Source organism: Mycosarcoma maydis, chromosome 4 (genome assembly GCF_000328475.2).
Source record: "Mycosarcoma maydis chromosome 4, whole genome shotgun sequence".
NCBI classification, from domain to species: domain Eukaryota; kingdom Fungi; phylum Basidiomycota; class Ustilaginomycetes; order Ustilaginales; genus Mycosarcoma; species Mycosarcoma maydis.
Window position 1 is genome coordinate 508,409 of NC_026481.1, and position 23,617 is coordinate 532,025.

Below are 23,617 nucleotides of genomic sequence, written 5' to 3' on the forward strand. Positions count from 1 at the left end.
TCCTGGTCCTCCCTGGTCCTCCCTGGTCCTCCCTGGTCCGCCTTCCATCCATCCTCCGACTCGGTCCTGCGCTTGCCCCTCTGCTCAATGCCGCGACCCGTTTCGATCGTGGTAGACTCGTTTGCGCAAACTCCAAACTGTATCTATAGTAGCTATATATCTTCTCTCGTCTCACTTCTCTCGCTGCTTTTCGCAGAGGCCAAGCGGCACCGTCTCTGGAGCGTGCATCCAGTGCGTAGTGCACTCGAGCACTGTTCAGCACTCATCGCTCCTGGACGTTTGTGCCGCGGGCTGCAAAAGCATCTCGTTTCCCACTTGGTCCGTTTCCTTTCCCATCCCGGCTTGGTTCTCTAAGCTGCTTGTTCCGCTCTCACGCTTTTTCGCCCAGCAGCCTGCTCGCCCGACTCTTGCTCGGTCTTCTAAGCATTGCCCACGTTGGTTCACGCTCGTAGTGCCATCAAATTCATCTCGATTCGTGATTGATTCGTAACTGGTTTGCGCTGCTGAATTGCGTTGCTTGATTGTCTGATTTGCCGAGTCATTCTGTTTATTACGGGTCGTCGTACAAGAGGAAACAAGAAGGATCACGTCGCTACCGCTGTCATGAGCGTATTCACGATTCACAGTTGCGATGGTAGCGACGTGATCGGTACGCGCTGGCGGGTGTGCGTATGCTAGCACCAAGATACACCAGTGCGCGTGTAGCCTTAACACCAGCGTGCAGTTCACGATTCACGATTTTCATGTTTCTCTCAGTCAGGAGTGTCTCTACTCTGAGCCTGTACTTGGGCAATCAAGTTTCGTGATGCGTGGTTCTTTTCATGTCTGGCTTTTGGTTTTGAATTCAGATTCGTGAGATTGATCGGGCGAATATTCATGATTAATACGAGACGACGATTATAATACAAGTTTCACAAAGAATTGTGAATTGTGAATTGTGAATTGTGAATGCGAATATTGGCGACGCGTACCTTTTCTTCCTTTCTTTTTCTTGCTTCGATGCAACCTCCACTCACAACTCGCCACGCACGTCTCGAGCATTGGTGAGGTGCTTTGGGATTCAAAACGCAAAGGCACAGGCACGAGGCGTCAGTCTGCGAGTCCACTGTCTGCTCACGTGCACGAACCGTGATTCGTGATTTTGATTCTAGCTGAGCGTTTGTATGGCAGGATCGGAAACCCGTCAACGTGAATCCAACTGCTCGCCACCACCACCATCATCGTGATCGATCGACGAGACACGCGTCCTAGAACGCTCGACCAGGTCATACCCAGTCTCGCATCCATAGCCCGGCCAGACGCATCACAACACCGATCACGTTGACCACCATGAAGATCCTCATCAAGTCGTTGGCCGGTGGCAATTTCCACCTGGATGCCGAGCTCACCGATACCATCGGCACGATCAAGTCCAAAATCCAAAACGAGCAGGGTCATGCGCCCGAACTTCAGAAGATCATTTTCTCGGGAAAGATCCTGACCGATGACAAGACAGTAGCCGATTGCAAAATCAAGGAGAAGGATTTCCTCGTCGTCATGGTGTCCAAGCCCAAGGCGCCTAAACCTGCAACTGCTGGTGCGTCCACTTCGGTTGCTGCTCCTGAAAAGCCTACCGAAGCTGCACTGGCACCTGCGCCTGACGCTGCGCGTGCTGCGGCAGAGGCTCCAAAGGGACAAGATGCTGCAGTTCCCACGTCGGATTCCTCGAGCCCCGCCACCACCGCCACCGCCGCCGCCACTACTACTGCTGCTGCTGCTGCTGCTGCTGCTGATGCACCGGCGAGCGCAGAGTCTGCCACGCCATCTTCCGCGCAAACTCAGCAGCCGTCTGGCACTTCGGGCAGCTTTTTGACGGGTGGTGCGCTCGAGTCGGCCATGCAGAGCATGGTCGAGATGGGGTTCGAGCGCGATCAGGTGCAACGCGCCATGCGAGCCGCTTTCAACAACCCAGATCGTGCCGTCGAGTATCTCATGACGGGCATTCCTGAACACCTTGTCAATCCACCAGCGGCGGCGGCAGAAGCTGCAGCCCGGACGTCTTCGGAGGGACAACAGACGCCTGCGTCTGGTGCAACGCCTGGTACGCCTGCTGCGCCTGCACCTGCTGGTGCGGCGGGTGGTAGTCGCGTTGCAGCGACGCCAGCTACGCCAGCGACACCGACGCCTGCGGGCCGTGCAGGCAACCTGTTCGAGGCGGCTGCAGCTGCACAGGCGGGGCGAGGTGGAGGTGCTGCACGTGCTGGCACGGGCGACAGCAGTGGCAGTGGCGGTGGAGCCGGTGTGTTGGGAGAAGACGACGGAAGCGGCGAACAGGTGATCGACCTCGGCAACCCGGCGATGCTTGCGCAACTGCAGCAACTTGTCCAGCAGAATCCAGCCGCACTGCAACCGCTCGTGCACGCCATCGCCCAGTCGAATCCGCAACTCGCCGAAGCCATGAACCATGACCCACAGGGCGTGCTCGCGCTGCTCGCAGGCGGGGCTGCAGCAGCCGACGATATCGACCTTCCTACACTTGCAGAGCTCGACGAGCCCGATCGTGCTAGTGTGCAGCAGATCGTCGCTATGGGCATCCCAGAGGCCAAGGCTATCGAGTGTTACTTTATGTGTGGCAAAAACGTCGAAATGGCCGTACAGTACTACTTTGAGAACCCGCAGGATTTCGACGATTGATCTTCTCGGACTCGCGCAGATTCTGGATTTGGCGCCAGTTTGCAATCATCTCTCATTGGCTTGTTTGCTGAGCGTCGAGTGCGCGTCGTGTGTGCGTTTCGGCTATGGGCCACCTGTTTGTTGACCAGAGTGTGTGCAGCGACTACAGCAGTGAGCTCCAAGTGCAGGGTCGCTTGTCGATCTGCAATCGCGCATGTGCATGCGACCAGTCGCTACATCCAGCTATCATGCTTGATCATGTCGATCGCGCCTGTGATGGCTTGGCTCTTGTTTTTGCGGCGATGACGTACTAGTTGCAAGTGCGCCGGCCGCACAGCCGACACACAGGAAGTTTGGGTGACTGCAAGATCGCTGGCTAGACCAGGTCACGTACTTGGTGGATCTGGCATCACCGTGCAATACTCAGCACACGTTGACGCACCCAGGCGCATTCAACTTGATACCTCCTAGTTGAGGGATGCACGGCTGCGCTAACGCTGCTCACTAGCCTGATACAAGCGAAGCTCGACAGCAGAGCACGTGCAATCTTTGTCCATGTCTGTACGCTCCAGCTCATCTACAAACCGTGCACAGTCGCTGCCAAAGCCAGCCACTCCGAGATCAACTTGAGCTGCGACACGATCATGCACCCTTCTACGCTTGTGATCAAAATGTCTGGTCATTGTCCCTACATCATCCACCGAACCATCGCTCGAATCATCCACCGAAACATACATCAGAACTGAAAAGCGAGATGCTGGCACTCGAGCTGGATGCTTAGGCACACACACACGCTTCTACGCTTTTGATCAAAATGTCCGTGTCATTGTCCTACAGCAGCAAACATAATCATCCATCGAATCATCGCTCGAGCCGGAATGCGAGACGCGAGATGCAAGATAGACATCTGAAAAAGTAGTGTTCAAGGCGTAACTCGAGATTGTCATTAGAAAGACCCTAGATGCGCATACTTGCGTCGTCACCAAGCTTCGTTCGAGTGTTTTGCATTGTCTTGCGGCTGCTAGCCTTGCCTCCAAGATTGTCAAACAGCGACCAAGCGCTGAGCGAATCGAACCATTTCTTCCTTTGCTCCTCTGTGTCCTCCCATTCGACTCTCGCATCCTCGGAAGGGATCAGACGAACAAAGCTCAACGTCCTCGATTCGCCAGGGTTAAGCCAGAATACGTTGTGTGGTCGGCATTCACCATCACCTTGACAAGTGGCAAAATAGCCTAGGTAGTGTGCTCCATGATCGACAAACACAAAAGGCGCGGTTGCGTTGCCAGTGTTGCGCACCTCAACCGTCCAGTGGCCACCCTCGGCCGTGCTCTTCTGCGAGGTCGAGACCAGGGAGAGTCTGAGCTGCGGACGGACGTTTTCTTCCTCAAGGTGGCGGAGCGTGGCTGTAAGGTTGCGCAGTGGCGTCCAGTACCATGTCCAGTCCGAACCGGATCTTCCAGAGCTGAGACGCAGGTAGCATCCGTTGCTGCTCGTGCATACGCTTCGGGCGGGATTGCGAATAGTTGAAATCGTCATTGATCCAGGAGTCGTGACATCCAAAGTAACGTTCTCTCGGCGCTGGTAGAGCGGCTTGCCGACGAAATCAAACCAGTCCATTCGCACGCTGACCTCACCCTCCCCAGCCCCAATCTTGGCACCAGTGTACACGACGTCTAGCTCCAACGTATCATCCGACACATTGTACACGGCCACAGCTACCAACGGAGCCTGCACGTTCGCATACACATAGTGCGCCATCTTCCATCGACCAGTGTATTCGATACTACTCCAACTCGTACCTTCCCAAATATCGTTGAGCTGCCAGACCACCAAACCGCGGTTTTGCTCGCGTCTTCCCGCTTGGCGACGATACACGGAAATCTGGTTGGCCATGAAGATGGCTTGGTATAGCTGACTCGAGAGCGAATACTGGTGCAGCTCTTCGCGGGCATCCAAGCTAGCCAGAGGTTGCGGGAAATATGTGTTGACGGCGGAAAGCAGTTCGCGCTGGCCCACATCGGCGCTAAAAGGGTAAGTCAAGTTTGCAGCAGGTGGATGCTTGAGATGCGCACGTAAGACAGTAGAGTTGACCGAATAGATTTCGTCGTTGATGCCCAAAGGAGCGAGAATGCGATCAAGAGTGTAAATCGAAGGGAGCGAAAACATACCAAACTCGACCATAAACCGGCTGCGCGGATACGTATTGATGTCAAATGCCCTCTGCGCATCATAGCCGTAATGCTCACCGGTTCCATGTATCTCGACACCCCTGGTATAGTTATCATAACGACCTTGGTACGGGTCGAGCTGAAGGTAGCCTGTTGTGGTCGAGGAAGGAAGATACGACAAGCCTCTGCTGAACTCCTTGACGCGATCACGAATGACAAGGTCGAACAAGAGTTGATATCCACGCAGCCACTCTGGATCCTGTGGCCTTGTGCCATAGGCTCCTAAAAAGTACAGCTCGCCTTCATTGTTACCCACTACAGCAACCAGACTAGGGTGCGAGACAACTTCGACCATTACCTGTGCAATTTCGCCGCTAACCTCGCGGAGGAACTCTTGGTGGTAGGGATAGAGAGAGGCAGCAAAGATGGCGTCCATCCAAACCATGATGCCCAGCTCGTCACACAGATCGAGCAGCTCTTGCGCAGGGTACGCGCCTCCGCCCCAGATGCGGATCAGATTGGTGTTTGCTTGAAGCGCTGATTCGAGCAGCCATCGGAGATAGTTTGGATTGATGCGTGGGGTGAGGGTATCGAGCGGGATCGTGTTGGTTCCCATGACGTAGACTTCACGTTGATTGACGAAGAGACGAAAGTGCGAGCCAGGCTGGACGCCCTGGTTGACCTCTTGACGCGAGATATCGGAAAGATCCAGCACAGCGGTGCGAAAGCCAACACGCTTTCGGACCTCAATTCTCAGCTGATCACTTCGAATAACAACGTGATAAAGATTCTGTTCGCCGTAGCCGCGCGGCCACCAGAGCTTGGGACCGTACTTCCCGCCACTCGGAATTTCAAAGGCGGCATGCACGGGTTGATTGACTCCAGCTTGTACAGTCGGAGAGGAGAGAAGCGCATCAAAGGTGTACAAGCCCAGCGAGGGGATTGCGAGGCGAATCGATGGCCAGTGCACAACGTCGGACGAGAGCAATGTGAGAGTGACATTGATGATCCAGTTGGCGTCAGGATCGGGAGGCGGCAGATTGTTGGTTTGACCTTTGCGATAAATGTCAATGGCTGACGCAATGACCAGGACGGCCGGACTTTGCTGGGTGTAGGAAGAAGCTCGGCTTGTAGCGGCCTTGTGTGTGTTAATTGGAGCTGCTACAGCGTCAGAAGACTGGACAGAGGCGGGCAGTGCAATCAAGTAGGCAGGCCGGTACGGTCCTCGAGGCACCAAAGCAGGACCCCAATCCCAGCCGAAATCCGACTGCTGCTTGCGCACAAAGATTCGGTTGGGATACTCGTAGTCAGAGGTACGAGGTTCACGAGGGCTTTCTACCTGGTTCAGATAGCCTGGATCGTGCTCTGCGGCTTGCTGCGCAGCATACTCGTTGACATTTTCAAAGACGAGGGTGATGTTGGTATTGCGTGCGTGGCGCGTGGTCGTATCGTCGGGGTCGAGTAGATGCGATGGAACTCGGAAGGCATGCCACTTGAACTGATTGTGTGTGGCACCGACCAGATGTCCTCCAACAAAGACTTTGGCGATGGTGTCGAGGCCTTCAAAGTAGATCCAGTACTGTTGCTGGGGATTGGCGGTGATAGCAAGATTGCGAGTAGCTCGAATCTGTTGGACAACAGGCTCGAGGTCGGCGGTATAGGTCCAAGATGGCTCGTCGGCGACCCAGCGGTAGAGACCCTCGTTGAAGCCAATCGAGGGATCCTGAATGATGCCTGCACGGAGCAGATCGAGATGAGCGAGCGACGGGAAGAGAGCATTGACTCGGATCGAACCGTTGGCGTTGGACAGCGACCATTCCAGGTCGGCGGAATTGGCGTTGGCGGCCAAGGGCGCTGGCGCTGGATCGTTGATGAAACCAGCCTGTGCACGTTGATCGCTGACGACGGTCTCGGTAGCTTGACTCGAACTGGGGGGACGCAGGGGGAAAGGGCGCTGGTGCGAAAGCTTTGAGGATAGCGACCAGACGTGCGTGTTGCTACTCGTGACGAGCTTGTGATGGGGATGGTGCTCCTGAATGGGAAGCGCCGCTCGGGCGTCGGATGGAAGCTGCCATTGCTGCTGGTGATGTTGAGGAGCGAACTCACCAACAGCGATAGTAGCAAGCGCAGCACATATAGCAATTACAAAAAGATGTTTGGTCATGCTGGCGAGATAGCACGCGGAGCGCGAATCCACGAATCAGTTCCGGCGCTCGGATCAGTGCCGGTGCTGTCCAGTGTGCATTGAGGAGTAGCAATAGCTGCTGATGGCACAGCAGATAGAGCGACGAGGGAGCAGATTGAGTTTATAGATCATGAGTCGTGAGTCTGAGGCGCAGCAAGACCGTCTGTGGGGGAGAGAATTCAGCCAGGGTCCAACATCACTCACAACTGACGACTCCGACTCGCTTAGCCAACCGTGGATAGGTCAGCCAAAAGCATTCACGATTCACGATTCACGGTTCACGATTCACGGTTCACGATACACATAGCGATTCGTGGTCATGGTAAATGGCGCCAACAATCGTGAATCACGAATCGTGAATCACATAACCGTGAATTAGGGACAAGCGAATCTTGACAGGTGTGTGCTTCGTAATGTGCAAGCCAGCCAGGTTGGTCCATGCACTCGTGATTCGTGATTTGGCCAACGACTAGCCCAAGACGACGCAGCACAGCAGCAGTCACTGAGTAGTAGCCGTGATGGTAGTATCTGCTACTATAAATCAACTAAACCAATCGATTTTGTACGTAGCAGCAGCAGCGAGTTGTATGGCCAAGAAAACGAAAGCGTCTGAAATTGTGAATCCCCGCGATTTCCTGTGTGGCATTTCACTCACGACTGAGAATTGCATTGGCGATTCATATTCGTAATTTGTTTTGTGACTATATTCTGCGACCGGACCCTGTCCGCGCACACTCACATGACAGGATTCGTGTTCGTGATTGATTACGAATTGGCACTTTGTGTAACGTCGTTGCACGTTGCCCACACCCACTCACCTGAGTTGGGAGTCACAAGCCTTTTTGCAGATTGTCAGCAAGACGAGACGACGCCGAGAGCGCTTTCATTGTGGAGCATGCATGAATGTGGTCATGGCAATGGCAGACAGCCGGTCAAATGAGACGATCCGTGATTCGTGTCCCGCAGCACGGCGTTGGTTGCGAGTGAGAAGATGTTGCTCAATGAATGCACGCCAAGCGCTATTGCGTTTGTCCGTAGGTATCGCAGATGGCCGAATCGCCTGTTGACTCACTTTTGGTTCCAGCGTGTCGCTCCCATCAAAACCTCAAGTGAACCAGGCATTGTGGTCGACGTCGAGAGGCACCACACCATCCTATCGTGTATATATCCCCGCATTTTTTTATCCGCTTCCATTTGCTGCCCCCTCAGATTCCCCTATTCACCTCTCACCTCATCCCTTCTGACCTTTGCACCTTGCGTCACCCACCACCATTTTACACGCCTGACCCTCGCTGCGAGCTTCACAGAGAATGAGCTCCACTTCCACCTCCACCTCCACTGGCACGAAAGCTACCAAGGACTTTTCCGTCGCCATCATTGGCGGTGGCATCGGCGGTCTCACCCTCGCCATCGGCCTTCACGAGCGTGGTGTTCCCATCCATGTATATGAGAGCGCTTCCAAGTTCTCCGAGATCGGTGCAGGAATAGCAATAGGTCCCAACTCGCAAGCAGCGTTGGAGCGTTTGGGCTTGTACGAAAGTTTTGTTCAGTTCGCCGACTTTCCTTCTCGCAACCTGTTCTTCCAATGGCGACTGGCCGAGCCCGAGGAGCAGACGTTGCTGTCCGAGACCATCTGCAAAAAATACGGTATGGCCAGTATTCATCGAGCCGAACTGCTGGATACTTTCATCAAGAGAGTACCGTCGCACGTTTGCAGTTTCGGCAAACGGCTGCAGAGCTTGCAACAGCCTACCACGGCAGATGGCAAGGTCAAGATGACGTTCCACGACGGATCTACGCACGAAGCCGATTTGGTGATCGGATGCGATGGGATTCATAGCCGTGTTCGAGGCGCGCTCGATCCCAACACGGCTGGTCCATCGGCAGTTGCTGGATCCGACGCACTCGTGTGGAGCGGCACCTGGGCCTATCGAGGTCTCATCCCACGACAAGAGTTTGTCGCAGCTCTGGGCAAAGACAAGGGCGAATTCTACGCCGACACTGCTCAAATGATGCTTGCCAAAGACTCGCATATCCTCATCTTCCCTATCCAAGGCGGCAAAACGGTCAACATTGTCGCTTTTAAAACCGACCGTACACGATGGCCAGAACGTACGCCGTTCCGCAAGGGAGAGCCATGGATCCAGGAAACCAGCCAGGAGGCGCTACTCGATGACTTTGCTACCTACAGTTCCGACCTGATCAAGATGCTCAAGTGCATCGAGAAGCCCAACAAGTGGGCACTCCACCAAGTAGTGCCCTCGTTGAGCTCGTACGTCAACGGTCGTGTGATTGTCTCGGGCGATGCCGCACACGGCGGAGTTCCTCATCAGGGAGCCATGGCAGGTCAGGCGATCGAAGACGCTCTGTTTCTCTCCAAGCTCCTGTCGCATCCCAAAGTGAACAACGCCAACTTGACACGTGCGCTTCAGGTGTACGACAAGATCCGCATGCCCAGAGGTAACAAGGTGGTCGAAACCAGTCTCGAGGCTGGCGACACGTATGAGTTCCGCGGTGTCGCCGCCGACGACCCGCACAAGTTGGGCCAGCACCTGGTCGAAAGATTCGACCACATCTGGGATTACGATTTGGACGCCGAGAACGACCAGATGAACCAGTGGATCCAACAGAATCTCTAGAGTCACGAGTGCGCTTACGCCCCAGTCAAGATGGTTTGTTTCTCTCCGCAAATTCACGAGTCAACTCTGCACGCTGGTTGAGTCGGAGCGTGAGTCACGAGTGTGTGTCGGAGTGGGTTCTGCACTCACGACTGTGTGCCGACTGATCGTGTGAGAGCGAGGTGCCGTGTTGTGAATGTTCAAGCCGTGGCTCGATCAGAAGGCCTGAGCGCGGCACTCACCACTTTTCGGATGGCTGGACACGTGACATTGTTTTCTACCGGATCTACGCGCGCATTTGGGTGAGTATGTACACAGGAAAGATGACAGCCAGTGCTCGTGGGTGCACACAGGGTGCGCTGCGTCTGAACACGACGAGCACCGGAATGTGGCCTGGTCTTTGCTGGGTGGGAGGGAAGAGGGGGCAAGTTTTGAGTTTGTCGTGATCGTCTTAGACAGTCTGTAGATGTAGGCAGCAAACGCGGTGGCGAACAAAAAGTGAAAGGTCAGCAAGATTTTGTTGCACGAAAGCGCGAGTGTGTGGATGCAGCAAAGCGCTACTCACCTCGACACCGGTGTACTCGCTGCTAACGGGAGGCTCGATGAAAGCCGCATGACCCAAGATCAAGAACGCCGAGCTCCCCACCAACCAGAACATGAATCCAAACGGACTCGCGAACCACAACAACGGGATACCGATCACAAACAGTCCCGTATACAGACTCTTCTGCGTGATCACGTGCTCTCCAACTTGCATAGGCTCCGGTGCGAACCGATTGATCGCCCAGAAGCCGAGCACGAGGAAGAGGATGGCGAACAAGAGCAGAGTGTCGTTGATCATTCCATAAACAGTGAGCAGCGCTACGATGACGGCGTAGTTGCCCGAAAAGTGGCGTGTGTTGTAAGTGATACGTTGGAACGCTTCGTTGGTATCTTGTGGACGAGAGATGCGTTGATGGTCAAAGAATTCGCCGAGTGGGCGCAGCGATGATAGTCGCTCTTGACGCATCGAGCGGATCCGCTCCGGGACTGTAGCGGCGAACAAGAAGCAAATCCATGCTCCCATCAGAACAGGCACAGCAATCATCCGCAAAAGCTGAGCGCATCACTTACTCTTCATAGCCATCTCTAGTACTTGCGCCATGGCTGCCGTGTGTGTTTGACTTGATGATCAAACTTGGTCCAGCTAGGATGTTGCGAGGTGGATTCAGCTTCCAGCCTGTCTCGTTTACGCTTTTACGCTGCGCAAAACCACGTTGGCTCGATGTGCTGAAAGAGAAAAACGACCGTCTGCGTTGCGAAGGCGCGGATCTTGACGTTGATGGTGATTGTGAATGGTCAACGCTTGCAAATCATCCAACCGCCATCTGTGCACATTGGCAACAAAACCAGACGTGCCTCGGAATTCGGCTGTTGAGTGTGTATAAACCACGAACGCGCGGCGTGTTTGAGCACACCGAGAGAGTAGATAGAATTTGATTATCACGTAGTTTATCTTGTGACTATATGTGCGACTTTGAGTGTGACTCGTGACTGTAACTGTGGTGCGTTGTGCGTTTTGCGCGTTGATGTTGGATTCGGTTCGAGCTGGCCTGTTCAGGGTGCAAGAGCAACACAGCATAGCAACACCGCAACCGCACTCCACGCGCTCCACTCACCGACTGCCAGCACGCTGACTTTCGTGTTTGTTTCTATTCTGTTTTCTTTCGTTTTTTATTAAATATAACTAACTGTTCTTCGCGCTTGAGAAGAAAAGCGTTGGTGAATTCACAATCGTGAATTCCAGCTCAGCCTATCTTAACATGAAGAATTCAAACCATTTCCAGTGCCGCCTCGGCGAGCTATGCAGCCCCAGTCCCGCTCTTGCGTTGTATCGTGCGGAACACTGACCTGCCTTCTTCTCGGCATGCCCTCGTTCCTCATTCCACTCATGTGACTGTTTCAGAACACTCTGTGACTGCTTCAGAATAGCGGCAGACCACTGCAAGGACTTTCAGACCAAACGGACTGTGGCAAAGTTCTAAGGTGCTAACCGTGAATGCATTTGCTAAAACATAAGAAGTACAAAATTCGGTGACTATCGTGAATCGTGAATATCATTCGTGATTCGTGATTACTATTTCGAAACAACCACCAGGCGCCGCGCCTAGGGAACCAGCTCCAACAGCCTGTTGCGAGGGCTCGTCCGTGGGCTGGGCAAACTCAACGCCGACGTTGACGCTCGCGGAGGCGGCTGTGAAAGCAAGCCCATCAACAACTCGAGCACCCCAGGATCCACGCCAAGTTCCTTGGTACCGTTGGCCGTCTTGTCCCGCAACATATTCAGCATGAGCGAAGACACGGCGTTCTGGATCCGCGTCGTCAGCTGATCCAAGATGCCCGCCAACTCTTCATCCGTCGCATCGTCTCGGATGCTGTAGATGAGCAGCTCGGGATGCATCGTCAACATCGCCTCAACCCCTTTGCGTCGCGCCTGGTGTGACAGCAGGGGCACCGCCGTTCCGTGGCCGTCGATCGGATTCCGTCCGTTATCGTCCAGAGGCGTCGAAGGTTGCGATCGATCCGCTTCATCCTTGGCAGCAAAGATGCCAGGACAGACCGTAGAGTTGGACAGATACTCGAGTCGCAAGCAGAGCATGCCCACTTGCTTTACATCCTCGATATCTAGCAGCTGCACTGTCGGCTCATACACTTGCGCCGTGGGTGCGTCAGGTGCATCGTCGGTCTTGGCCTGCTCCAGACGTCCTGCTAACTGCTTCGGATAGACAAGCCACAGCATCTCGGGCGTCTCCAAACCCTTGAGTCTGCGCTCTCCCAGCTGCGATAGACCAAAACCCATCCTACGTAGCAGCACCACATCGCGGCTGACGTTCGGGTTGAGCAGTCGGAACGCATCCTCGTCTAGCTCCTCCTCGGTCTTCTCTAGATTTTCACCTTCTCCGCCCGCACCTCCGGCTGTCGACGACTCGTCAAACGTACCCAATAGGCCCTGCAGCTCCTTGATTACGTCCTTGCTCGCCAAGATCTGACCGCCATCGGCTGCACCGCTGATTCGAGCAGCACGGTTCACCATCGGTCCAAAGTAGTCCATTCGTCTCGTGATCGGATCCGCCTCACACACTGGCCGTCCCCAGTGAATGCCCATGCGCACCGACAGACCTCGATGAATGAGTTCGCCCGACTGATCGTACACCTCCTTGCCGTCCTCGCTGTCCAAGATCTCGCGCGGCCAGTCCTCTTGCAGCAGCTGTTGCTGTACTGTAAAACACCACAGCAGAGCTGCACTGACCGAGGGGAATGAAACCATAAATGCATCGCCTTCCGTCTTGACCTCATAACCCCCAATAGTGCGCAACTGTCGTCGCAACAGGTAGTTGTGCAATCGCATCGCCGTCTGCATGCCATTGTTGGTCTCCCACAGCGACGTCGAGTTCTTGATATCCGTAAACACCAGCGCCACCTGTCCGATGGGAGGTGCCACTTCACGGTCCAGTCTCGCCAGCGTGCGATCGCCAGGCAGCTCCTCGCGGAATCGACGTCCTGCCTTTTGGATGGCGTCGCTGTTCTTGTACGACGCAAAGTTGAGTCCACCGCCGTTACGCTGATCTGAACGATAGAACAAATCACCCACCGAGATCACCATGACCATGATGCTCTCCTCGGCACCGTAGCTGATGGCAAAATCTCGCAGCTTCTGCGCTGCAATCATAGGATCGTTTCGCTGTGTACGTGCAATGTCGACCGCGGTCTGGTACGACACATACTGCCACAGCGTGCGGTTGGCGATAATCACAAATTCATCCGAGTCAGTCAACTGCACCGTCGTCACCGCAGGTGCAGCATTGACAATCGGGAACAGATGGAAGTAGCCAAACGAACGCGAGACATCGAGCATGTCGTTGACATAGCCACGCAGCGAGACCCATCCTTCCGCCGATCGAATCCTCTCGATCTCGGCACGGTCAAACGGCTCGTGCTTGTTACTGATCAGATGTGCTGTGCCACCGTTGCGCGACATGACCGCCAGAGCATCACCCGCATTAGCAATGTAGAGCGTGTGGTCGACCACGTACGCTAAAATCGCGGAAGCGCCGGCGCGCCAGTCATGCTTGTTGGAGGCGGCCGCAATCGCAGGCGCAGAGCTTCGCGTCACATCCGCAGCCGCCTCTGCGTGTGCTTCAGAGAGCTTGCGGCTGCCATCGTTGATGAGCGCGTCGGCGTAGTCCTTCTGCAGGCGTAGGAAGGCGCGGCGCAGCGCATCCGGAACCGAAACAGGTTCGGCGGTCATTTCATTCTGGTGCTTCTGGAACTCCCACGATAGACGATGTCCACTCCATTCGGCCAGGTGATGCGCGATACGGCTGCCAACATGTGCACCGTGGCCCCTACCGTCAAATAGACCAAAAATGCACTCTCCTTCGTCCTTACGGAATGTTGGAATCACAAGATCGATGACGCTCAAGTTGTCGTGCTTGCCGAGTGCGTCGGCGATTCCGTAAGCCATTCCGTTGACCTGCGAGAGCGAGGTTCGCACACGGCGGTTGTCCGACTCATCCGGCGTGGCATTTGAATGCAATGGCATTGTGACATCCATGAGACCCAGCATGCGCAAGCTGGTTAAGCGGCTGAAGTCCGAGATGTTGGACTTGCGCGTGAAGCCCATATCGCTCAGCTTGGTCTTGATCTCGAGACGCGTGTTGCCGGAAAGGTTGAGGTAGCGTAGCTCCGGGTTCATGTTCCAGTTCCAGTCGTAATGCCAATTGGCAATGTTGTACTTGAGCACGTTATTACCGACATCCAGGTTGGCGAGCTTCTTGAGCTTGCCAAGTTCGGTGGGGAGAGTAGTGAGCTTGTTGCAGTTGAGGTGGAGGATGCGCAGCTCTTGTAGCACCACAAGATCGTCGGAAGGAATCGTGCTAAGCTGATTACCACTGATGTATAGCTCACGCAGCTTGGTGAGCGTCTGGAGACTAAAATCGGGAATCTCAAAGATCTCGTTGAAGCTGAGGTTGAGCACCTCGAGCGAGGTGAGCTCGGACAGGACACTGAAAACGTCATCGCCTAGACGATTGTCTCCCAGACGCAGCTTCTGCAGGCTGAGCGAGAGCGGCGCCACAAAGACCTCGGAGGGCGTAGAGAGATTGATGTTCCCATTGGCGCCACCAGTGTTAGACCTGTGCGTCAGCGACGAGCTTGTAGATCCCTTTCGTGCAGCGATAACGGCCGAAGTGCCGGCAGCTGCAGCCGCATCTCCAACGGAAGCATCGGTGCGAATGTCAGGCACTGCTGGGAACGATTCGAGCAAGTTGGAGCTGAGATTGATGTGTGCGAGGCTCTCGCAGAGCCACAAGGTCTGTGGAAGCGTTTTGAGGTTGTTGTTGTGCACAAGCAGCTCCTTGAGCGCCTTGAGATCACCGATCGACTCGGGGAGGGTAGCAAGCAGATTGTTGCTGCATGATAGCATCTCGAGTCGCTTCAAGTCTCCGAGCGTGTCGGGCAGCACAACGAGCTGATTGCCATCGAGCGTCAGCTTGACGAGCGCAGGCAGCTGCGGGAAGAGACCTTCCTCGAGCCGCGTCATGTTGGTCGACGACAGGTCGAGCGAGGTGAGATCGCACGTGGTGAGAGCAGCGATGCGCACCTTGCTGAGTGGGTTGCGACCGAGCTCGACCTGAGTGAGTTGCGGACCCAGTGTAGCTTCAAACGACTTGATGTTGTTGCTCTCGGCCTGGATGTTTTGAAGGCGTGGAAGACCAAGCAGCGACGAAACGTCCTGCACCTTGTTACGACGCAGGTCGATGGTGCGCAAGCTGACGAGCTCGCTCATGCTGTCCGGCAGCTTTTCCAGCTCGTTGCCGGCTAGGATGAAGCGCTCTAAGTTGATGAGGTTGGCGATTTCGGCGGGCAATTCAGTGATCGAATTGAATGACACATCAAGATCGACCAGCGAAGGGACGTCGCAGATGACCTTGGGGAATTCTTCAAAGCGGTTGTTAGAGATGTTGAGGTTCCTCAGCGTGCTGATGCTGGAAAAGTATGAGGGCAAGTCAAAGAGACGATTGTTTTGCACCTTGAGCGACATGAGCTCCGGAATAAGATCGAGACTGACATGCGCGAGCTCGACAATTCGATTGTTGGATACGTCGAGGTGCGTCAAGGTTTCGCTGTGCCGGACACTTTGCGGGATGCGCTTGAGCGCCAAGTTTGAGAGTCGCAGAGTTCGCAGGCTTGAACAGAGCTGTACAAAGTCGAGCGGAAGATCAGACATGGGATTGCCTGACAGATCGAGGCTAACAATCCAGTCGGCATGCTTATACAGAAAGATGGGCACCATTTCGAGATTGCGGCTGTGCAGATCGAGATGCTGGAATGTGTGCTCGCTGTGGCCGATGGATTCCGAGTCGAAGGTGGGAACACTGTCGGGGCGAAAGACGAAGCGAAGCAGGTATGACAAATCGTCTCTGCCCATATCTTCCAAGCCATCGTTCTCGGTGTAGCCTGCCTGAATGAGACGACGACGCTGGAGCTGAGAAGGCTTGTCCGAGATCCCCAGCGGTCTCTCGGAGCCCTTGTCCCGCACAAAAAGCCTGTATGCGGCCGATTCGGTGGTGAGGCTCTTGCGCGCGAGGATTGTCTGTACTTCGTTTGCCGTCGAGACGAGTGAGCACGAGAGCGTTGCAAAGGTGCCGTCCGTCTTGTAGACGCGGATGAAGTGGTTGCGAGGCAAAGTTCCCGTGGCGTTGTTCGTGTTGGCAGTTGCGGAGCGCTTGAGCGGATGGCCGTCGCGTCGGATGGAGCCGTTGATGCTTGTGTCGTCCTCTGCCGAGAGGGTCGAGCCGAGCGTGGTGGTGGAAGGTCGGGTCGCACCAACGGAGCCTGCGGTATTGGGTCGCGCGTTCATACGATGTTTAGATGGACGATGTAAACCAAGCTTGCCCGCAGCAGCTGCTGCAGCGGAAGCGCCGGCGGAGGCAAACATGTGGGCACCAGCACCGCCTCTCGAGGTGGGACGGACGTTGGGGCTGGGCTGGTGGTGGTTCTGGGATTGAGACTGCTGTTGCACCAGAGCCGATTGAGCGAGATTATTGGTCTGCTGGAGTACATCGACCTTGTTGGCTGCTGCCTCGTCCACCGACTTGGAGCCTGGCAATGGAGGCAAAGCGGTGAGCGGATCGACCGAGTCGTCCGTGCCGCGACGTGAGCCAGCAAGCGAGGCAGTCTTCTTGAAAGGGTCGGTGGATGAGGTGCGGAACATGCTCGATGCATGCGTCGAGCTGATACCGGAGCTGGAACCGCGCCTCTTGCCATCGGTGGCCAAAGCGGCTCTGGCTTGGTGCTGGTCGTCGTCGTCGTCTTCCTCCTCGCCGACATTATCGTCGCGAAGATAGTCGCGCATCTTGTCCGGTTGTACGGCCCAACTGTCGGGAGCCATCCAGCTGGAGCTAGGCTCCTGCCCCGAGCTGGCACTCGACTTGCGCACGCTGAGCAGCAAGTTGGACTGATACTCAGTTGCGGGCGGAAATTGGTAGGCGTGGTCAGCATGTCCATTGGCCGTTTTGTCTCTGGTGATGGATGATGTCCAATTCGCGGCGGAGGGAAGTGCAGTAGCCGGCTTCTGACGCTCCTGAATGACACTGGGCAGGTTGGCGTATGAGGTCTTGGGCGAGATGCCGCTATGGTTGGAGCGCATGCTGTGGGTAGAGACTACGCTGTCCTTGCGATCGGAGAGCTCAGAGTCAGTACGAGGAGCGACACCTAGCTGAGGCGCGTCGACAGGTGCTTGGGCGGCTGCGATGGATCCGCGGCGGTAGGATGCGCCCATAGCGGAAGGGTTTTGCGTCTGGGACATGTCGATGAGGTTGTTCGAGAGTTTACGGAGCGACTGGTAGTTTTGCATCTCGGCTAGGCTGAGCCTGGGGACGCTATTGCGAGGAAGCATGTTGACCTGCGAAGGAAGACGGTCGCTGAGTACGGTGGAAGCGGACGAGGTAGAGGTAGACGCAGTAGTGCGACTCGGGGTTCGCAGAGAGCCCGAGGGTGCGAGCGAGGCTTCCGAGGCGTGCGAGGGAGATTCGACGGTAGAAGTGACCGAAGTCTGGCGTTCGGCAATGGGAGTCTGGGAAGGGGATGGCGAGCGATACACGCCGGCTTCGCTTCCGTTTGGTGAGCGATGCTCGGAAGGACTGGCAGACTCAGTGATCGAGCCCTGGAGCCGCTGGCGCGCTGCGTTGGTGTCGACAAAGTCATCGAGCTGGTCAAAGTTCATGTCCAACGAGAGTTCGACCTCTTGTTCGATGGACTGGCTCTGGGCTGCAAAGGCAGGGTCGCGTGCCGAGTCGGCGTCCTCGCCGGGCTTGGTGGTCTTTGCAAGGTGATGGCGAACGCCTTTGATGCGCTTGCGAGGGTCCTTCTTGAGATGATGCTCAGCCTCGACCTCATCTTCGAGACTCATGGCGGAAGGAGTCGAGTCTGCACGAGACACGAGGGGGTTCTGCCAAGGAGGGGGATTCGAAGAGGCAGGAGGCTGGTGGTAGTGAGAGCGCAGCGAAGCCGAAGAAGGCGAGTTGGAGTTGGCAAGTGTGCAGTGATTATCGAGCCAGGCAGGTGGGCGCATCGGATTGACGTTGGCCGCCGCGTTGGGACCGTAGCGCGACGAGAGCGAAGAGACCGAGCCGATGTCGTGGCGCGTGGGGTGATTCGAGGAAGCATTTGAGTGGGCCGAGGACTTCTTTTTGAGAAAGCCGAACGGATTGCGCGTCTTCTTGACGGCAGAAGCGTGCGTGTCCTTGGAGCCGTTGAGAGTGCTAGTGGAAGTGGACGCCGAGGGTGGGGTCTGTGGGCGCAATGAATACTGAGAGCGGGAAGAAGAAAGGCCAGGCCGATCGATGCTACCGAAGCTAGTGTCTAGGGTGTTGTACTGCGAGGCGTTGGTGCCCCCGCGCGGACGTGTCCTGGTTGCCGCCGAAGTCGACGGGCTGGCGGTCGAGGCTGCGGATGGATTGACACTGGTACGGTTGGAGTGGGAGGAGGAAAAGGGAGCTGCGTTCTCGCTCTGGAAGAGGAACGGACTGATGTCCTGATGGTTGGCAGACTGGACGGCCTTGCCTACATCGCCATCCGAGCTGGACGTGGCTTGGTTAGCTGGAATGTGCGACATGATCTGACGGAGTTCGTCCTCGTCAAAGGAAGGGCTGATGCTATGAGTGCTGGGACCGGGCAAAGAGTCGGAATGCGAGTTGGCGGGAAAGTAGGAGCGAGAGCCGGAGCCGGAGCCGGAGCCGGAGCTGGAGCGGTCTTGGTCGGGTGTGGGTGGTTGAGTGTGCGCATGCTCGAACCGAGGACGGGAGTAGTTGGCGCTCACGAGGCGAGACGACAAAGTTGAAGAAGAGGCTGTGATGTCTGGCTGCGATGAATGAAAGGAGTTGGTGGATGTGTCGTCATATTGCTGAGATAGCGGTGGAGGATAGGCTCTGTGCGTAAAGTTGGAGCTGCCATTGCTGTCGCGAGAGCTGATGCGCTCAAGACCAAGTTCGATATCCGAGTACGAGATACTGCGCTGTTGGTGTTGGTGCTGCTGCTCGGGCGAGGCCACGGTGGATCGAGTGGTGAATTGCATGGTAAAGAGCATGTACGAGGATTGAACGAAACCTCGCTTGCTCTTGCTTTAGTAGATGGTTGCTGGCTGCGAGTGCTCACAAAGCGAGGGGAAAACCCCCATGTGATTGTACGATGGTACGATTGTATGAGCGGTTGTGCGGTAACGTGCGTGCGAGCCACCAATAGAGCGGCGGACCTACGGCTGCGATGAAGGGCTGAGGCATGCCATTGCGGTGATGATCAAGGGCGAAGGACGATGAGGGGCATGGAGCTTTGTTGATGATGGTCAAGATGCAAACGACTGCGACGTTCGAGACAAATGTGAAAGTTGTCTGTTTATGTGACACTCACGACTCGTGACTTGATTTGCTCCAACCACCAACCACCAACCGTCAACGTGACCCGTGACCCGTGAACCGTGAATCGTGAACTGTATTCGGTCAACTGTGAGACTCAACAACGCCTGTCAATTCGTGATTCGTGATTGAATCTGCGAGTCGTTAGTCTCTGTGAGTCGGTGCGTGATGCGGAGAAAAAGGGAGATACTCAGCATTCGTGATTCACGATTCGTGATTCTATAGCCCAACAGCCACGGCGCCTCCGATTCGTGATTCGTGATTTGTGATTCACGTCTAATCGTGTGGCATCCAGGCAAAATCGCAGTCTTGTTAGTCATGAATCTTTTCTCTCGCAGACACGTCCAAATCGTGAATCGTAAGTCGTGGTCACGGGTAGAAAATCGTGAGTCGTGAATCGTAAATCACGAATCATACGTGATACGATATGTGCCCGTTGCCGCGTGCCGCGTGCAATTCTCCGTTAGATCGTCACTTGCTCATCCATAATCAACTTGGGCACGTCCGTCATGAACCGTGAATGCCTGGACAAGATCTTGACGGGTGCTAACTCGTCACTGCTAGACTCCACATAGCTGAACACCATTCACATATTCACGATTCTCAACCCAATTCATTTTCGATTCGCAATCATTGTACTGTATCCCATCTCCATCACAGGCTCTTGCCGAGAACAGCAAATGCACAAACACGCATCGAGGAAAGACATCTATCCAAATTCGGTACGAGGTGAGCGTCTCCCTTGTCCATTGCCCCAATCAGAACTTGTCACCATCTCATCTGCAAGCACGCAATCTTGCATCCAAGAATAGCAAGTTGGCGTCCAAAACAGACCTTTCGTCGAGCCATCGCGCGTCTACTGCAAAGGCATGGCGCTTTCCTCGCACTTTAGAATGTAAAACCTCTTGGCAGCCTCCACTGCATCCTCGAGGGCTTGACCGCCCATCTCACCAATACCCTGAGCCGAATCGGTCTTTCCACCACCCTTACCACCGACGTGCTGAGCACTGGTTTCGATCCACTCTTTTGCATTCAAACCTTTGGCCTGATCGTGCTTGCTCACGTACGCCACGTGGACCACCTTGGCCTTGATCGCGTTTCCATCGGCCACTTTGACACCATTGACATCGAGTTCCTGCGAAAAAAGGTAGGCGGTCTTGTCCATCTTTTTCACCGTGTTCAAGGCCGATTGCAGAGCTTTCATGTTGGATCCTACGTCAAACTTGTGGATGAAACAAGTCGAATTGGGCTTCGTCTTGAAATGCTCTTCGACAGCGGAAACGACCAACTTTGTGTCGGCTTTGTCTTTGGCCTTCAGTCCGCTGTCCAGTTTCTTTCGGATGGCAGCAAAAGTTTCGTTGAGCGACGCTTTGCGCACAACGCTCATGTCGAGCTGCGCAAGCTGCGTTCCGAAAGCTTTGAGCGCTGCATCCTTGGCAGATTGCTCTTGAATCGCATCGATCTCGGCAAGTCGAACTTCGGCGTCGTCCGCCACCTTGGTCACAGCAGCAGCTTCGTTACCGGTAACTGCAATGATACGTCGAATGCCTTTGGCAATACCAGACTCTTCCGTGATCACAAACTCGCCAATCTCGCCCGTCTTGGCAACGTGAGTACCGCCGCAGAACTCGACCGACGTGCCGCGCCACTTGGTGTTCTCAATGTCATCCGCGATCGTGTCAAGGTCGTACTCGAGCGTAACAACGCGGACAGGGTTCGGGTAGGCTTCGCCAAACACGGCGCGCAGACCGGGGATCTTTTGAGCAGTGTCGAGAGGCATTTCTTTCGAGTAGACGCCCACGTCACGCTTGATCCAGTCGATCGAGATATCTTCGATCTTCTTGAGCTCTTGCACGTTGACGCCCTGCTTGTGCGAAAAGTCAAAACGAAGCTTGGTAGGTGCAACCAACGAACCCTTCTGGTCAATATGGTCGCCAAGCACCTCGCGCAACCCAAAATTGAGAATGTGCGTAGCTGTATGGTTCGACTGCAATGGTCCACGTCGGCTCTGGTCGTACGAAACGACAACCTCGTCGTTCAGGCCAAGCTCGCCATGCTTCAGGTGACCAATGTGCAGCACGTAGCCAGAGAACACTTGGGCGTCTTCGACCACAAATTCCGTCTTGCCGTCGATGACGATCGAGCCCGTGTCGGCCTGTTGACCACCGCTCTCGGCGTAGAGGCAGGTGCGGTCGAGCAAAATACCAAAGTTCTTGGCGCGGTCGCCAATCTTGCTGGTATTGTCGACAAACGCATGATCTTGGTAGATGGCCTTGACGCTCGCCTTGACCGTGTTGACGCCGTACTTGAAGTCGTCCTGCGTCTTGGGCACAGACGAGTCTTTCTCGAGATGGCCGAGATCGTGGACGTCGAACTTGACGGCTTCGGTCTCGCCCTTTTTACCACCAGCCTTGGAGATCTCCTTGGACTCGGCCTGGGCAGCCTCAAACTCCTTTTCGTTGACACCGAGACCTTGCTCCTCGGCCATGATGAGCGTCAAGTCGACGGGGAAACCGAAAGTGTCGTACAGCTTCCAGACGTCATTGCCGCTGAGCTGCTTGTTGCCAGCGGCCTTAGCCTTGGCGGCGTATTCCTCAAAGAGCCTCTCACCGCGGTCGAGGGTGCGGGCGAAGGAGGCCTCCTCCTCGTCGAGGATCGCCTTGACGTCGTCCACCTTCTTGGTGATCTCGGGGAAGAAGTGGCCCATCTGTTCGACGAGCGTTGGCACGAGCTGCGAGAAGAAGGAGCCAATGGGCACCTGGAAGTACTTGCGCACGTAGCGCGTGCCTCGACGCAAGATACGACGCAGAACGTAGCCACGGCCGTCACGGTCGGGCACACCTCCATCCGAGATGGCGAAGGTCAAGGTTCGGACGTGGTCGGCAACCACACGGTAGGCAGTGTCGATACCGTCCTTGTCCTCTGCGCCCAGCTTACCCGTGTAAGCACGGGCGCCGGTGAGCTGCTGGATCTTGTTAAAGATGGGGGTGAAGACGTCGGTGTCGTAGTTGGAGGGCTTGTCCTGCAGGATCGAGACAAGACGCTCGAAGCCCATTCCCGTGTCGATGTGCTTGGCAGGCAAGGGCCGCAACGAGCCGTCATCCTCTCGGTTGAACTGCATGAAAACGTTGTTCCAGATTTCGATGACGTTGGGGTCGTCCTTGTTGACCAAGTCGGCGGCGTTGCGACCGCCGATCCTGTCATAGTGAATCTCGGAGCATGGTCCGCACGGACCAGTAGCGCCCATCTCCCAAAAGTTGTCCTTGGCATCACCGGTGAGGATGTGGTCCTCATCGACGCCAACTTTGAGCCAAAGGTCGCGCGCTTCCAGGTCGGGTTCGAGGCCCTGCTTGGCATCACCCTCAAAGTAGGTGACGTAGAGGCGGTCCTTGGGCAGGCCGTAGACCTTGGTGAGCAGCTCCCAAGCCATCTCAATAGCCTCCTTCTTGAAGTAATCGCCAAACGACCAGTTGCCCAGCATTTCGAAAAAGGTATGGTGGTAGGTGTCCTTGCCAACGTCGTCGAGGTCGTTATGCTTACCACCTGCACGGATGCACTTTTGCGAATTGACAGCTCGTTTCATGGAGCCGAACGACGAGTTGGGGTCTGCAATGCCAAGGAAGATGGGTTTGTACTGGTTCATACCGGCGTTGGCGAAGAGAAGCGTTGGGTCATCGTAGGGAATAGTAGAAGAGGAAGGGACAAAGGTGTGTTTGCGCTCCTGGAAGTAGCCGGTGAAGGTGTCTCGCACTTTGGTAGCGGGCCAGTCGCCAAAGCGCGAGGTAGTGGCAGCGTCGAGCGCGCCAGCGGTAGGCTGCGAGTCAGTCATGGTGGATGTTGGAAGCTTATGACGAGGTCCCAAGAGATGGTGTGACGATCGAACCGAGATAAGAGACGGAGCTGCTGAAGCAATCGAGCACCGCAAATGTCTAGAAAGGGCAAAAGTCGATTCTGTAGAGTGGATCAAGGCTGTATATACTGGTCGATGGGGGGCCAATCGAGTTGAAGACGCGATCGAAAACGTGCGTGCGATGCCAGAAG

General features: G+C 55.4%; 6 protein-coding genes across 6 annotated transcripts; 2 read left to right on the top strand and 4 right to left on the bottom strand.

Annotated features, from left to right (window-relative positions):
* Nucleotides 1-1,329: 1,329 nt before the first annotated feature.
* On the top strand, nucleotides 1,330-2,673 carry UMAG_05228 (uncharacterized protein; the record flags this gene model as incomplete). Its single annotated transcript, XM_011389963.1, has 1 exon — nucleotides 1,330-2,673. The coding sequence occupies one exon, from the start codon at nucleotides 1,330-1,332 to the stop codon at nucleotides 2,671-2,673; it is 1,344 nt and encodes a 447-aa protein (XP_011388265.1).
* A 936-nt stretch (nucleotides 2,674-3,609) lies between these two features.
* UMAG_05229 (uncharacterized protein) lies at nucleotides 3,610-6,984 on the bottom strand (the record flags this gene model as incomplete). Its single annotated transcript, XM_011389964.1, has 1 exon — nucleotides 3,610-6,984. One exon carries the CDS (start codon nucleotides 6,982-6,984, stop codon nucleotides 3,610-3,612), a length of 3,375 nt encoding a protein of 1,124 aa, XP_011388266.1.
* Nucleotides 6,985-8,315: 1,331 nt separating this feature from the next.
* UMAG_05230 (salicylate hydroxylase) lies at nucleotides 8,316-9,644 on the top strand (the record flags this gene model as incomplete). The annotated part of the gene is made up of 1 exon (XM_011389965.1): nucleotides 8,316-9,644. One exon carries the CDS (start codon nucleotides 8,316-8,318, stop codon nucleotides 9,642-9,644), a length of 1,329 nt encoding a protein of 442 aa, XP_011388267.1.
* A 430-nt stretch (nucleotides 9,645-10,074) lies between these two features.
* On the bottom strand, nucleotides 10,075-10,767 carry UMAG_05231 (uncharacterized protein; the record flags this gene model as incomplete). Its single annotated transcript, XM_011389966.1, has 3 exons — nucleotides 10,075-10,083; nucleotides 10,189-10,652; nucleotides 10,737-10,767. The coding sequence occupies 3 exons, from the start codon at nucleotides 10,765-10,767 to the stop codon at nucleotides 10,075-10,077; spliced, it is 504 nt and encodes a 167-aa protein (XP_011388268.1).
* Nucleotides 10,768-11,769: 1,002 nt separating this feature from the next.
* On the bottom strand, nucleotides 11,770-19,251 carry UMAG_05232 (Adenylate cyclase; the record flags this gene model as incomplete). The annotated part of the gene is made up of 1 exon (XM_011389967.1): nucleotides 11,770-19,251. The coding sequence occupies one exon, from the start codon at nucleotides 19,249-19,251 to the stop codon at nucleotides 11,770-11,772; it is 7,482 nt and encodes a 2,493-aa protein (XP_011388269.1).
* Nucleotides 19,252-20,432: 1,181 nt separating this feature from the next.
* On the bottom strand, nucleotides 20,433-23,405 carry UMAG_05233 (putative alanine--tRNA ligase; the record flags this gene model as incomplete). Its single annotated transcript, XM_011389968.1, has 1 exon — nucleotides 20,433-23,405. The coding sequence occupies one exon, from the start codon at nucleotides 23,403-23,405 to the stop codon at nucleotides 20,433-20,435; it is 2,973 nt and encodes a 990-aa protein (XP_011388270.1).
* Between the last annotated feature and the right edge of the window lie 212 nt (nucleotides 23,406-23,617).